This window comes from Heterocephalus glaber, unplaced genomic scaffold (genome assembly GCF_053883595.1).
Source record: "Heterocephalus glaber isolate CG9 unplaced genomic scaffold, H.glaber_assembly_v1.0 deba00001463, whole genome shotgun sequence".
Classification (NCBI taxonomy): domain Eukaryota; kingdom Metazoa; phylum Chordata; class Mammalia; order Rodentia; family Bathyergidae; genus Heterocephalus; species Heterocephalus glaber.
Window position 1 is genome coordinate 12,715,795 of NW_028258310.1, and position 15,185 is coordinate 12,730,979.

Sequence of the window (15,185 nt, forward strand, 5' to 3'; positions counted from 1 at the left end):
ATAATTCCTGACTTAGGATTTAGGAAGAAAAACTCTCAAACTGAATTTTTTAAAAATTCCCTGATGATTGTGTTATAACCTAACACTATAAATATACTGTGTCCTAAAGCTAAAAATAAGTTATGGATATAGGTACATTGAAAGAAATGAAAGTAAAATGTTTAGTATCATTTTCCCGAATTTAGATACAAAATCTGCTTATGACTTCTCACTTGGATCTAAAATTGGCTGACATCCAAATAGGTAATAATTAGAAAAGTATACATAAGTAAATGATTCTTCTATTAAAATAACCTCTTCCATATTTCTGTAATGTGTATATTGAAAGTATTACAGTATTTGTGTCCATAAATACACTTTAGAATTAAAAATAAAGCCAAACAAAATGATAAATCAAATAAATCTTAACTTTCTCTGGGATCAAGTTACAATAGGTATATGTACCAATTCCCCAGAATGAATGTATTTATTATGTATCACAAACATATACCAATAAAAAGGGGAGGGAAGGAGTGGTCAAATGTTACTATTCACATTAAACACAGTACTAAACATAACTAATAATTATTTGGCTTTTTTTAAAAGAGTTTAGCAGCTGAAGAATCTGAGCTACGATTTAGACAATTAACGAAAGAATACCAGGCCCTCCAAAGAGCATACGCCCTCCTGCAAGAGCAGACTGGAGGCATCATCGATGCTGAACGAGAAGCCAAGGTCGGTGCACAGCAGCAGAGAGAGAGCTGTGGATTTGCTAAAGAGCTCAACTATTAACCTGGTGATAAAGGGAGCCACAGGGAGCCTTAAGCAAGAATTCAGATCACAACATCTGTTAGGAAGATACTTTTGTCATAGAAATTTTTTTTTCTCTCACTTGTTGAGTACTAGCCAAAGAACGTGAGAGAAAGAAAGATACTGAAGGGCTGTTTTACTTGTTGAGTTCTGGAATTTTGATTTTGTCAGGCTCAAGAACAGCTGCAAGCAGAGGTGCTAAGGTATAAAGCCAAAATTGAAGACCTGGAAGCAACACTGGCTCAGAAGGGGCAGGTAGGCACTTGGCTGCTAGCTCTTCTACAGACACACACCTTCAACCTGACCATCCTCTTGCCCATGCTGTGCACGGGTGGCATCCAGGACACAGCTTGGCGCTCCACAGCAGCCCTCTCAAACCTCTCAAACAGAGTATTCAACTCTCTCTTTCTGTCCTTGGTGTTTTGCTGGCCTGAGTGCAAGCTCAGACACGACAGGAATGAAGCTGGATGAGAGAGAGAACGCCAGAGGACAAGGAGCCCATACAAATAGCCTTGAGTTGTCACAAACTGCCAAGACAAAGGACCACACCCCACCCCAGCTGCACCCTTTGCCTCTATGCTACATTTATGGTTCTGCATTTTAATGTTTTCCATTCATATGTATCTAGCCTGTGTGCATTCTGACCCTTTTCACTTTTTGCCTGTGTGGTCACTTCTGAGTCCCCAGAAGGCTGGTCCTGGATTATTCAGATTCAGAAGGTACAGGTAGTGAGTGATAATGGAAAGGGATGAAGTCTTTCTGGCAACTTTGGCCCCATAAGTTTCAAAGAAGTTGCTGGCAGGGGTGGGTGTCATTTATCAGTCCTTGGCAGACAAACAAATCGCTGGAAAGAAGAGAGCTCTGGCCAAGCGGATTGAGGACACATGCTCTTTCGTGCCACTCTGAAATGCTGACTGCACAATATTCTTTGTCAAACAGGATTCACACTGGGTAGAAGATAAACAACTTTTCATTAAGAGAAACCAGGAGCTTTTAGAAAAGGTATGTTGTGCACAACACCCTAGTGGGGCAGAGGAGAAAACGCTGAGCGATCCAGGAGCAGCAGGGGGTGCTCTCAGGAGTGGCACAGGGGCCAGGGAAGGGGAGGCTTTTCCGGTGCTGCTCTGTCCTTTGCTGAGTGCTCAACCGCATTCCTGTCACCACCATCATCATCGATTAAGTGGCACGTGTGCATGGCTCAGCGCTGCGCCTTGTGCAGACATGAACGGATGTGATCCCCGAAACCCACTGATTTGTTACCCATATATATATGTACTGTACACACATATATATATATATATATTTACACATGCACACATCCTGTGTGGTTGTTCACCTACAAAAAAAAAAGTACAAGCATTATTTTGTGCAAGAAAGTGAAAGAATATGATGCTAAGACCATGTTGCAATGTAGCACAGATTATATTCTCACTTTAATCTTTTTTCTAAGCACAGCTGTTTTTATTATTTTTAAACAAATTTCTTTTAGATGTATCTAAAGCACAGAACAGCCAGTCCAGAAAATTAATCAACAAACCAAGATGGAAAAGCATAGTTTAGGCCCAATAGATACAATCAGTTTTGATTATCTAGACATAGGCTTTTGGTATCGTGCCTAAATATAACAGAGAACATGTTAGGTTCAGGTGACTTTTCCTTTGGTTTGTAACTTCTACAAGTCCAGCAGAAGATAACAAAATCATCATATAATATCCTTGATGGAAAGAGAGCTTGAAAGCCCATTTGAATAATGGAATCGATTCTATAGGGTAGTCCAAATTATCTTGGAGTTATTTCTGCCAGTGTTTTCTATGCTTGACAAGTAATGAAAATCAGCCACAGTGCCATCGTCAGCAAGAGAAAGAAGGGACAGGTTTGCTTGGCTTCCTTCCCCTCTAGCCTAACAGGGTTGACTTCCTGTCTTACTCCCTGAGTAGTGTGAGACAAAGCTGAGGTACAGAGGGTGGGTGAGTATCCAAAATTGAGAACTGGAGCTCTCAGGAAGATTATAGTTCCCTATAAAGAAACATCGTTGCCCTTGGTCCCTGTCCATGAATTGAAACCCCTAGAAGCAGCAGTCTTCTCAAATAGCGCCTCACCGATCTAATACAGGATTCTAGAAGGTAGAGTCTCTTTTAGAATTTTCATCAGGTTCTAAAATCTTAGGAAAGTTCACTACACCACAAATATCTAGTGTAAAAAATATTGAGTCAATTGCATTAATTAATGTCACATAACTTTTCACTGTTTATCCTCTTTGTTTTCCTATCAACTTTAGAGATGTCTGGTAAAAAATGTTATTACATTTCTTTTTAATGAGAAATGATTTCCAGTAGGTCTTCTATCTGATTGTTTTGGTTCAAAAGGGAAATTTTTGAGCTTTGGCCTCTTAAGAGTCAATTGAAAGCAAAAGTGACACTAAAGTTAAACATTTTACTTTAAATATTTACTTTTGGGGAAGTAAAATTCATCCTATAAATTTGAGAAAAGCATCTCCATTTGTATTTCTAAATTCAAAATGTTAAATAGTTACTGTGCATAATACCCATTTGCACAGCTACTGTGAAAGGAACCCCAAACCTATTGGAGTTGATGAAGACTGTATGATCCCCTAAATCCATAGATGACTCAGAAATAGACCTTGTCTACAGGAGAGGCACATTTGAGCACAGCTAACTCAATTCCATGCTTCGTGGGATTGTACTAGAGATCCCATAAGAAAGTCCATAGGGAAACAGAAGGAAGAGGAGTCACTTCAGAATGGGTGGGCCAGGGAAAGCTCTTATAGATGTTAGACCTTAGCACACAAAGAAATGTAGGATCTCCTATGTAGGAAAGGAGATAGGGAGCCCTTTGAAGAAAGGTGATGACAGACAGCACCTGGACAGGGTTGCTAGAGCCTAGTGTGTGTGATCACAAGTGAGTGTGTAGAGGAAGCCACTGATAACAGCTGAAATTGGAAAGCTAGGTGGTAGCCAGATCACTAAGGTTTTTCAATTCCATATTAAGGAGCTTGGCTTCATTCTATAGATAAATGGAATTCTGCAAAGTTTTATATAAGAGCTGTTTTTAAAAAATGATTGTACAGGGGCTGGGGATTTAGCTCAGTGGTTCCGCTGCCTGCCTCACAAGCACAAGGTCCTGAGCTCGATCCCCAGCATCAAAAAAAAAAAAAAAAAAAAAAGATTATACATTTAAAAATTGCTAAGATAGTAAATGTCAAAAGTTATTACCACAAAAAGTCAAGTATTTGAGGTGATGACACATTAACTGATATGATTTAATTATAGCACATATTCACAAATTGTAACATCATTTTGTACCCTATAAACCTATACAATTACAAATTGTCAATTAATAATAAGGAACTATATTTTGACAAATGGTAACTCCAGACATGAGACATGTCAATCCCCTTCACAAGTACCTTTCAGTCCATTATGCTGTGTCTGACCCACCACAAAGGTATATGAGTATCTCAGATTAACTCTTCACAAGAGGCCTAGAAGCAGCCATATATCCTGAATTTTTCTCCTTGACTCAAAAGATTCAACTGAAGGAAAGCCAGAGACTTACTTTATTCACATCTGCTTGGAAATTGTTTCATGGTTTATTTAGGAACTAAAATAAGCATTATACATGCTTGCTTTGCAAACTTGTAGTTGCTTTTTGCAATGCTCACCTAACTTCAGGATTTACTTTATTAGATAGAAAAACAGGAGGCAGAAAATCACCGTCTACAACAGGAACTGCAGGATGCCAGAGACCAGAATGAACTGCTGGAGTTTCGAAACCTAGAGCTAGAAGTAAGGAAATAACCATAGCAAAAGTAGTCATTGAAAACATGCACAGAGGATATTAGGGGCCAGGGGCTGAAGTAGTCATTTCAGATTCATATTCTTTTATGTTCTCCCTCAAGATTTTCTTGCTGAGGCAGCTGAGGGAGAGTAAATACCTGCCCAAGTCACCTGATTGGTGAGTGGTGAGGCCTTGAAGTAACTCTTGACTATCTGCTCAGACTGTGCTAGTCACATGCTGTGTCCTTCTAGATGAGTCTGATCTTCAAAACTTGAACTAATGGATTCAAATATTATCATTATTTCATTGATTGTAAATAATATCCATCTTTCATTGAATTTTGACTCCTTGAAATGTTGCTTCAAGGATTACATTTCAGAATTTGCTAAATGAAAATATTTTACAGTGAAATTTGAGCTTTTAAACTGTTTAGCTCATAATGCATTTATGCAAAAGAAGGCTAAGCAGGAATATAACTTATTTTAGGGAGTAATTTGATTAATTTGGCCAAATTTCAAGGGTTTGTTTTGTGGTTTTGCTTATATAAATAAAACATATAAATCAAATCAGATTTCAATTATATCATGCAAAATCTGACTTAGGGTCTGTTTGAACATATATTAATATGTGAAAGCAGAAGAAAATTTTCCATTCAATTTTTCTGTCATTTGGCCAGTGGTTTCTTCTGGAGATAGTTCAAATTTGAACTGGATAAAAAGTTACCAGCTGGTATACTTCAGTGAAGAAGAGTAAGTCATCTTATGCAGCCTGCATATCTTGCTCATAAAGATTGAGTGGATTAAATATGTAAAAGGCTGTTTGCTACCATTAAACCTCATGGCAAGACTACTCTGTGATATCTAAAAGTTCTAAATATTCATACAGTTTAAATTGGAGCAGCACTTCCTGCATTTCCTTGATCAAAATCAAAAAATTTGCAAGAATAGCTGACACTGTAATTTTTCTTTCATACTTTATAGTGAACTAGTCAGTTTTTTTTTTCATTAAATTTAAGGATGAATATCTTGAGTTTAATGACATATTGATAAACTACTGAAATAGCATAGAGAACTACTTTAGTGTTTAATTGGTTTTATTTTTTAATTCTCATATATTCTTTACTGTATTTCAAGGAGAGAGAAAGGCGATCCCCTCCATTTAACCTACAGATTCACCCATTCTCAGATGGTGTTAGTGCTCTGCAAATCTACTGTATGAAAGAAGGTGTCAAGGTAGGCAAACATTCAGTCTTTTATGTTTGTAGAATTAGAAAAGTGGGGTACTCGAAGGGGAAAGATGCCCATGACTTTTTTTGTCTTTCAGCCATTGGATGTCATTTGATACAAACCATATAGGAAATGAAAATAATCATATTGGTTGGAAAATCAGTAGAACATAAAATAAATATGTGACACATATGAAAGGTAATAGCAAAGAACTCAGAAAGGATAATCATTTAGAACATAGTAACAAAGAATATTATATCCAGGTGGCACACACTGTAATCCCAGCACTCTGGGAAACTGAGGCAGGAGAATAAAAAATTTGAGCCTAATCTGGGCAACTGTACAACTTAGCAAAAACTTAAAAAGCAAAGAAGGCTGCAAATGCAGCTCATGCATAGGCCTTGAGTTGAATCCAGCATCACACAAAAAAGATAAGAATCACGTGCATATTAAGATACTAGCCTTAATCATCTAGGGAAAATATGAAAAAGTCAGTGTGTCAAGAAGCACATTTCAGGTTGCCAGAATAAAAACATACTTGCTGAGAATCTGTTGTAACTTTGGAATTGCACTGTGGAATTTGTTATAATGGTATTTCAGAGTTTAAAAAGGCCTTTGAAATCATCTAGTTTACCATCACTTTTGACATGTTTAGGGAAGATTTTTCCCTTTTGAGAGGGTTTAGGGCTTATAACTTGTTACTGGTTAGATAATACAAAATTCCATCTCTAGTGCTACTGGAATATTTTTTAAATAGTAAGGTTGAATTGAGGTGGCTATTTCCCAGAAAACACATTGTCCTTCAACAGATGCAATACTGTTGTGAATCATTCCTCCAGAAGTATAGCTGGGATGCCTCCGCTAGCTATTCCTGGCCTCTCCTTTACCTTCTGCATGGCCCCTCCTAATCCCACTCTGAGCTGCCAGATATACCTGCTTCAGTGGCCGTTCCCTAGCTATGATGTAGACCTAGATTCTCCCTTTCCTGGTGGAGGGCTCTGCTATACTGCTGTTTGCACAAAAGGCAGAAGTGGTACTAATAAAATTTAAAAAGTGGGCGAAAAATTAGTCAATAAAATTATACTTTCTTGTCTCATTGAAAACCACTTTTGTGGTGTCTAAAATTCTGGTCTTCCTGGGCTATCTGGAAATTTATAAATCAAAGCAATTTTTATTCAATATTAGTTAAATGAAAAGCAATGGTCTTTTCTTAGATCTTTAATTCTTAGATACATCACAAACAACTAATCCAGTGGATATAACTTATTCAGGAGAACTGTTTCAGATGGAGCCCAGCTCCTGTAAGAACTCCAGGACTAGAGGAAAACCAATCTGTTTCCCACAGGAAGAAATTCATGCTAATCTTCTCAAGCAATGGATATCTACTATAGTTTTCTATATGACAGACAAAATTCAACCAGGCTAGTATTCCTCTAATTAAAAAGACACTGGTTATTACTTTATATCACTTTTCTTTATGCCTGAAATCTTTTGTAATTGGAAATAATTAGCAATTAGAAGACAAAAAGTTAATGGCCATATTCTCAGTCCTTATTTAATAATACAGGCATTCACACAGTCTCTTTATTCTCCATATTTGCCTAAGAAATAGGTATTATTATCTCTGTTTGCATTTGAGAACATTAGAAAAGCTTTCCCAAGTTCACACAACTTGTAAGAAGAAACTAAAAACCAATTGTCCTTGATTAAAAACAATTCACAAAAGTACAGGCCCTGCAATGTTGTCTAAACCAGCATTGCAAGCACTGGTGAAATGTGAGGCTACACGTGTGTCTTTGGGTTGAACACACTTCCTTGATTTTACAGGATGTGAATATCCCTGATCTCATAAAGCAGCTCGATATCTTGGGCGATAACGGGGTAAGTATGACAAAGTATAGATATGGTAGATATAAATTTACCTAAATAGAGGTAAAAAATACTTCCCAGTATATCATATATAAAATGACAGCAAGTGAAATGCTACATTTACTTAAAGGTGTAGCTCCCTAGAGGAAATCTATGATTTGTCAAACAACCTAGCCAGATATCTCTAGAAGGCAGTAACAGAAATGGGACTTGCTGAAGTGCTTTTCATGAGCAGGTCTCTAGTTTGAATGCCGACCACATCTGCAGTGATTAAAGCTAATTTCCAGCTGACTGTTACTCAGAGGCATCCAGTATAAAATTAATCAGTCAGGCAGGTGCAAATGCTGCTAAATGCTAGGGTTATTGACAACTTCATAAAAATGGACCTGAACGCTATTATTCTTTTTCTTTCTAAAAACTTCTTCCAGACAGAGTCAAGGCATATTAATTCAATGGGAGGATCATTCATTGTGATACAGGATAAACGGCACATGTAGGTTGAAGGAGCCACCATTTTTTCCCTTGAAAAATTATCGAAGGAGGGAATAATATCAATGAAATCACAACAGAACTGCTATGAAGAGACTGCTCTTTACTTCATTTCTGGTTTTTTATAACACGATTGTTCATAAAGTATGCTTACAGTGACAAAAAAAAGTCAAACTAGTATTAGGGAGAGATTAAAAATCACATTTAATATGTTTCTTTCAGGTTTTTGAATTCATTCTTTGTTAGGAATTATTCCTAAACAATAGGAATTTGTTAAGCTTTCCTGAATGCATATGTAGTAGCTGTTGGTGGCAGTGGTTCATATCTATAGCATAAATATCATAAGTGTGTTCATCTTACTGCCTTTCTTGTTTATTTTTCACAGAATTTAAGAAATGAAGAACAAGTGGCCATTATTCAGGCCAGCACTGTGCTATCCCTAGCGGAGAAGGTAATAAGTCATTCTAACATTTCAAATCATCTCTGTGTCTGGCTTAACATTTAAAGAACGGCATAGGGTGTAAAGAACATTCCTTTTCCCCATGACTCTGTATTATTGAATATGATAAATGTGATATGACCCAGACAGAATGAGAATATACAAAAGGAAATTCTACTCACTGATTTGGAGTAAATAATTTTTACTATGAAGTCCCTTACAAAATACATCATTCTTAGGAAATGAGAGACCTTCTGGAGTACATTATTTAATCAGCCTCTCCACGCTGGGTAAACTGGTAAACTGGAGCATTGCTCCTGACCCGGGCTCTCCTTGGATGTGTGCTCACCTAATGTTCCCCACTGGTTCTGTTACTTGGTGGTGGCTCTCTGTATCCCATTCTGAAAGCCTACACAGAGACTGGCGGGAGGAAAAGCAACACTGGTGTGTTCTGCCCCCTCGTGTCTAAACCTGGTAAATGGTGAAGCAGAGGGAAGAGGAAAGTGGCCACATGGAGAGGAGCACACAGTTGAGAGTCAGGCCGGCAAGTTTGGATAAAATGGGAGCTGGACTCCTTACAAAATGCCCAAAAATCTTGTTGAAAACTAAATGAAATAATGAGCAAGTAATCAGCTTTCTCCAATCTGAAATGAGGGAATTCTGCAAGTCAAATGATAGTTGTTTTACTCAAAATAAGGACATAAGGGAAAAAAAGGGAGACAAAAAGTGTGGTTTTAAAATACAAAGATACTTAAGAAATATTGAAATGGTCTTTTATATCCTGATTTAAGCAAACTAAGTGTTTTTAAAGACATTTTTCTGTCCATTGGCAACCAGATAACAGATGACAGAGGAAATTAATGTTAATTCTACAAAGGGTAGTATTACCACGGCTCCATGGCTATATTTTTTTAAAGAAAGACCTTATTTGTTAGAAATGTATATTGAAGTATTTACGCACAAAATGACATGAAAGAGGGAATTTGCTCTTCAAAAACCCTCTTCCTTCACAGTTTAGTTCCAGACTTGATGACTTCTCTCAATGCCCCAGCAGATCCATAGCACCACACTGACCCTAACAGCAGGTCCGGAATTCAGAACCTGACAAGGGGGCCCCCTGGGATTTATCCCTTACTTATTTCTCCAGCATTGGCTCTTTCTTCTCCCTGTCTTTTTCTCTCCCTAGACCTTCCGTCTCTGTCTCTATCTCTTTTGTTCCCATCTCTGTCTCAGTCTTCATTCATGACCACCCCGTTCTCTTTACCTAGAGGATGTTCCCGTTTTCTCTTTCTACCTTTGCCTGGCTAAATCGTAACCATTAGACTTCCCTATACGTGGAGAAGCCTTCCTGCTCACCCAAGCCCAATTAGGCTTTTAGCTCTATGTTCTCACAGTGACCTGTGCTTCTGCTCCCTGAATTTTACCAATTATATTGCCACAGGCCACTTACTTGTTTTACACCTCCCCTCTACCTCCCACTAGACTCTAAGCCCCGTGCGAACAAATATGGCATCTATTTCTTCTCCCTTTTTTTCTCTTAACTTTTAATCAGAACAGCACATAAAATAGGTGATCAGCAAATGTTTATTTAAGAAGTGAGTGAATTTGTGGATGTCCACAAAACACTTCCCATGACACAAAGGGAAACACAAAAACAATGCACCATGTGTACTCATCTTCTTCAATACACAAATATAGTATTCTGTTCTGTGGTATTAATGTCAGCATTGATGAACAGTTGGAATGAGTTTAGACTTTGAATAATATAGGATGATCCTAACACATATATTATTTAATGGAACAAGTTATTACATTGGATTTCAGTCATGTGAAAGGTCAGTTTACACCTTAAGGAGGCAGTTGGACATCATGATTAAGTGTGTGGGTTCTGGAAGCCCTAATTAGTTTTTCCTTTAATCAGTTTTATAGGCTATAAAGTCTTACGTTCCCTCCCACCTGGAGCTGTTGATGGCCCCTTCTGCTTGGAACTTCCTCTTCATTTTTTCCAAACATCTCTCTTCAGACCTCAGTGCAAATGTCATTTCGAAGAAAGCCTCCTATGTGTCCTTCGGTGGGGCCAAAGCCTTGTTGATCTTGTTCACCATCACAGCCCAAAGCCTAGCACAGTGGCTGATGCATGATAGATGTTATAGCATGCGTTTGTTGAATGAATGGTACATGGGAGACTATATACAGCCTTGGGTCTGAGATAAGAGATTAAAGTGCATTAGGTTTTCACATAAGTTCTCAGCCTGCCTCCTGAGACATATGGGGAGGACACTGAGCACCTAGGGGTACACGGCATCACTAGGTGATACCCTGAGCTCTAGGTGTATACTGCATCAAACAAACTCATCGGATGCTTCTGTCTTCTTATTCCCCTAGTGGATCCAGCAGATTGAAGGAGCAGAGGCTGCCCTTCACCAGAAAATGATGGAATTGGAAAGTGACATGGTGAGTATAAAGACAAGGTAGCATAACAATTAAGGAACATTTGCAAGGCAAATGGAAAATGAAAGTTGCCCCTACCGGTTTTATCTCACACTGATGAAAGTTTGTAATCTCCTTATAAGTTTTTGTACAGAGAAGTATTGAATGTTTTCAAATTGTGCTAAGATGCACAATTTAAAATATGAGAAGTATCCAGCAATGTGAAGTTGTAGTCTCCCAAAAAAGCATGTTATATTTGGTCATATTTCCAAATATTTCTTCTGCAGCTGAAGAAAATTATATTAGGTAGGTTTTTTCTTAGATGAAATAACCCTTCTAGTACATATAGTTATGAAGTAAAAATAATAGAAATAGAGGATGTACGTCTGATTTTAAAAGTTTCCAAGCCTGTTTACATCTATTAGAATGGCTATTATTAAAAAGAGATTTCCCAGAATTGATTCAGAAAGTGACAAGGATGACAGGATAAGTTCATTCAAAGCATAGGGGAGCATTTTGAGGGATTTAGGGGTAATGTGTCTTTTATTGTAATAAATTATTTTAATTTACATATTCACTATATATTTTGATCATGTCTTGTCTATCCAAAAGATTTGAAAGCAGGGACTAGAAGAGATATTTGTATACCCATATTCATAGTGGCATTATTCACAATAGCCAAAAGGTTGCAGTAACCAAAATATCCATTGCTAAGGGAATGACTAAACAAAATGTGGCATGTTTTCTAATATAATTCAGCCTACAAAAGGAAGGAAAACCAGACATGGTGGCCCACACCTGTAATCCTAGCACTCTGCAAGGCTGATACAAGAGGATCACAAGTTTGAGCCCAGCCCAGGCAATTTAGAAACTAGCAGTAGTGAGACCGTGTCTCAAAATAAAAACTGAAAAAGGGCCTAGGGCATAGCTCAGTTCAAAGGCCCTGGGTTTGATCCCCAGGACCACGAAAAAAAAAGAGGAAATTCTGACACAAGGTACAGTGTGTATGAACTTTGATAACATTGTGTAAGTGAAATAAACTAGTCACAAAAAGATAAATACCATATAATTACACTAAAGTGAGGTCCTAGAGTAGTCAAACTCATAAAAACAGAAAGACTGTGGTTATTAAGGGGTGAGAGAAAGAAAAATAGGGTTGCTTAGTGTGGCAAGATGAAAAATTCCTGGATATTGGTTGCATAACAATATGAATATGTTTCATATTGCTGAATTGTACACATAAAAATTGGTAATGAGATACATTTTATGTTATGGATATTTTAACGCACTTTAAAAAAATTAAATCACCAAGTGTAGGAATTGATTATTATTAACTTGTAGTAATGTGTAGAATTTTGTAACAAGACTTTGTAAATATTATCATTACTATTTAGAAAAAAACATGTATTTCATTCCTGTCAGGTTGGGCAATATTATAATAAGAACTGCAACTTGTATTTTTATGGCATGTCACAGCTTATAAATTATTTGCTTGTATTTTGTACAGAATTCACATTTTACCAAGAGGTTAGGCTCTACAGTCAAAACACAAAACAAAAATGGTTTGTATTCAGATTTACCCTTGAAACCTCTTTAAATGCGCAAATGTTAATAAAGCAATCAGCTTATACCAGGTACTGTTCTAATTAGGGGTGATTAGGAACCCAAGGGAGACCAGGAAAATCAATAGCAAGATTACTGCATATTCTCTCAAAAGTCACCACAATTGGCATTTCCCTAGAATTAGAAGAGGTTGTGGTTTCTTCAGTTAACACCCAAAGAAATAACTGACTTACACTTGGGACTATGTCATACATAAGGATACAGTTTTACATGCTGATGGCAAGAGGCTCATGATATGAGAAGCACAAGGAAACTGAAAAGAAAAGAAGCCAGGAAACATCAAATTTATGCCTCCTAGCTCACGCCAGCTTTGGGCAAGGGCTGACAACCACTCATGAAGTGGCAATGGGGCAGAATCACCACCTACTCTTCAAACTTTTATTTGTCTTCGTGTCTGCTGCACAGATGGATTTGAATAAATTAAACGTGTTTATTACACAGTGGTGCTATATTGTACTTCAAATCATCCTTACAAAAGCGTACTATCACAACATACAGTCATCCCTTGGTGTCCACAGAAGATTGGTCCCAGGACCTCTTGCAGACAGCTAAGTCCACAGTGCTCAAGTCTACTGTCTAAAATGGCAGGTGTTTGCATATAACTGACATACATCTTGTACATTTTAAATCATCTCTAGATTACTTATAATACCTAATTCTATGTAAATAGTTGTTGTACTTTATTTTAGAGGGAATAATAAAAACAAAATGTCTGTACATGTTCTGTACAGATGTATTTTTTTTCAAATATTGTTGCTATAGTTGGTTGAGTCCCTTGATGCAAGACCAGCAGATACAAAGGGCAGACTGTATTTAGACAGAGAAATCTATTATTTAACACTTATCTTGTCAAAATCTATACTTAATCACATCTTCTCAGACTGGCCTAAAAATCATTTAAAGCATTCCATGTGGATTTTTTATTATATCTTTTATGCTTCTTTCTATTGATTTTCAGATTCCCTTTGAGACTGTGAAAGTTGAACTATTTCCCTGACAGACAAAAATCTATGACTCTACAAATACCAGTGATTTGTCTTATGTTGGAATTATAGAAAAGAATAATCAATACAGTTTATGTATCACTTTCTAGTTAACTAAGCTGACTCTATCAATATGGCCTTTTATTATAGGAACAATTCTGCAAAATAAAAGGATATCTGGAAGAAGAACTAGACTACAGAAAACAAGCTCTTGACCAAGCATATATGGTAGGTACAGCGAGCAACAGAAACTAGAATATTTATGTTTACATAGTATGGAATGTAGCATCTTATTTAATTTGCCATGCCATGTACTTAAATAGACCACGAGTTTACAGTTATAATTTTATAACAAGAACATCCTTATCTCTCCTTATAATATGCTTATAATATTGGTCATTACACTTTGTTTTTAAAAAATAAATGTGTTATTAAATAAGATTTAGATGAAATACATTTTGGATGACAAAATGTATAGATTAAAGAAAAGTTTTATTAAATCTGATCAAGTCATTTGGAAGTCTAATCTAATGGTAAAATAATAATGTATTTGACAATTGTTGTACAATTTTTAATTAATTTATTTGTTATAACAAGCCTATGAGATGTAGGTGACATTGTCATTCCTTTCTTAAACATGAAGAAAGTAAGGCTTAAAGAGCATGAATTTTGCCCAAGTTGGTAAGTGGATATTATATAGATTGAACTCATTACTGCAGCCTTAACTACCCAATCCAGCCACAATGAGCCAGGCTGTGTTGATAAATGGACTCTGTCTTTCTCTCTCCCACAGAAGATTATGCTGAGGAACATTACATTTGATCCCTTCCCCCTACCAAATTCATATTGCAAGATCCCTTATGTTGGATTATAGCTCATATTTCTTCTTTCCTTGTGCCCTGCCTCCATCAATAGAGTCATGAGTCAACAAAAAAAGAATAAAGTAGAGAAATATTTCAAGAAGTTGCTAGCAGAGGTTTTTATAATGCTTTCCTGGAAGCAGCTTTAGTCACTTTTGGGAAAAGAAAGATACACCTCCTTCTTATAACAAAGGTAAATCAGTCTTCCCCCTCCAGAATGAATATAGGATGCTGCCATTTTTTGATGAGGAAAAAAGACAATGAGAATTGGTCCTAATTAGGGAATAAAGAAACAAGTGATTTTCCTTCACTTCCTACCCTTTTACACTTGTCTCTCCTACCTAATAAAATTAAACTGGGTGTTTATGTGGCTCCCAAAACTATTGAGTCCTCATTCAGAACACCATACTTAACATTCAAAAGTTGAATTGTGCTTAATCAAGGACAAAACCTAGGAAAGCATACCATATGAGGACATGTCCAGTCACTCTTATGAAAGGTATAAGGAATAAGACTATAGAGTTTGGCAACTGTATCTAAAGTGGGTTAAAAAAAAACCCTGAGATATGAGACAGTAAACCCTTAAGCTATCAAAGAGAGGACTCAGAGAAAGGTGCTAGGGAAATCATAAATCTCAGTGTATTAAAAAAAAAACTGACCAATTCTAAGACTCTGGGCC

General features: G+C 36.9%; 1 protein-coding gene across 4 annotated transcripts in view; it reads left to right on the forward strand.

The window, feature by feature from the left end:
- Jakmip2 (janus kinase and microtubule interacting protein 2) overlaps positions 1-15,185 on the forward strand; it is a 197,678-nt gene that overhangs the window by 159,475 nt on the left and 23,018 nt on the right. For 2 of the 4 annotated variants that reach the window (XM_013075748.3, XM_004854361.3), the window contains exons 10-18: positions 586-714; positions 961-1,044; positions 1,729-1,791; positions 4,497-4,595; positions 5,721-5,819; positions 7,641-7,694; positions 8,557-8,622; positions 10,996-11,064; positions 13,797-13,874. In XM_013075748.3, coding sequence (XP_012931202.1) covers positions 586-714; positions 961-1,044; positions 1,729-1,791; positions 4,497-4,595; positions 5,721-5,819; positions 7,641-7,694; positions 8,557-8,622; positions 10,996-11,064; positions 13,797-13,874 — 741 coding nt within the window. The remainder of the gene's footprint in view (positions 1-585; positions 715-960; positions 1,045-1,728; positions 1,792-4,496; positions 4,596-5,720; positions 5,820-7,640; positions 7,695-8,556; positions 8,623-10,995; positions 11,065-13,796; positions 13,875-15,185) is intronic. The other 2 variants (XM_013075749.3, XM_004854362.3) reach the window with 1 other exon arrangement.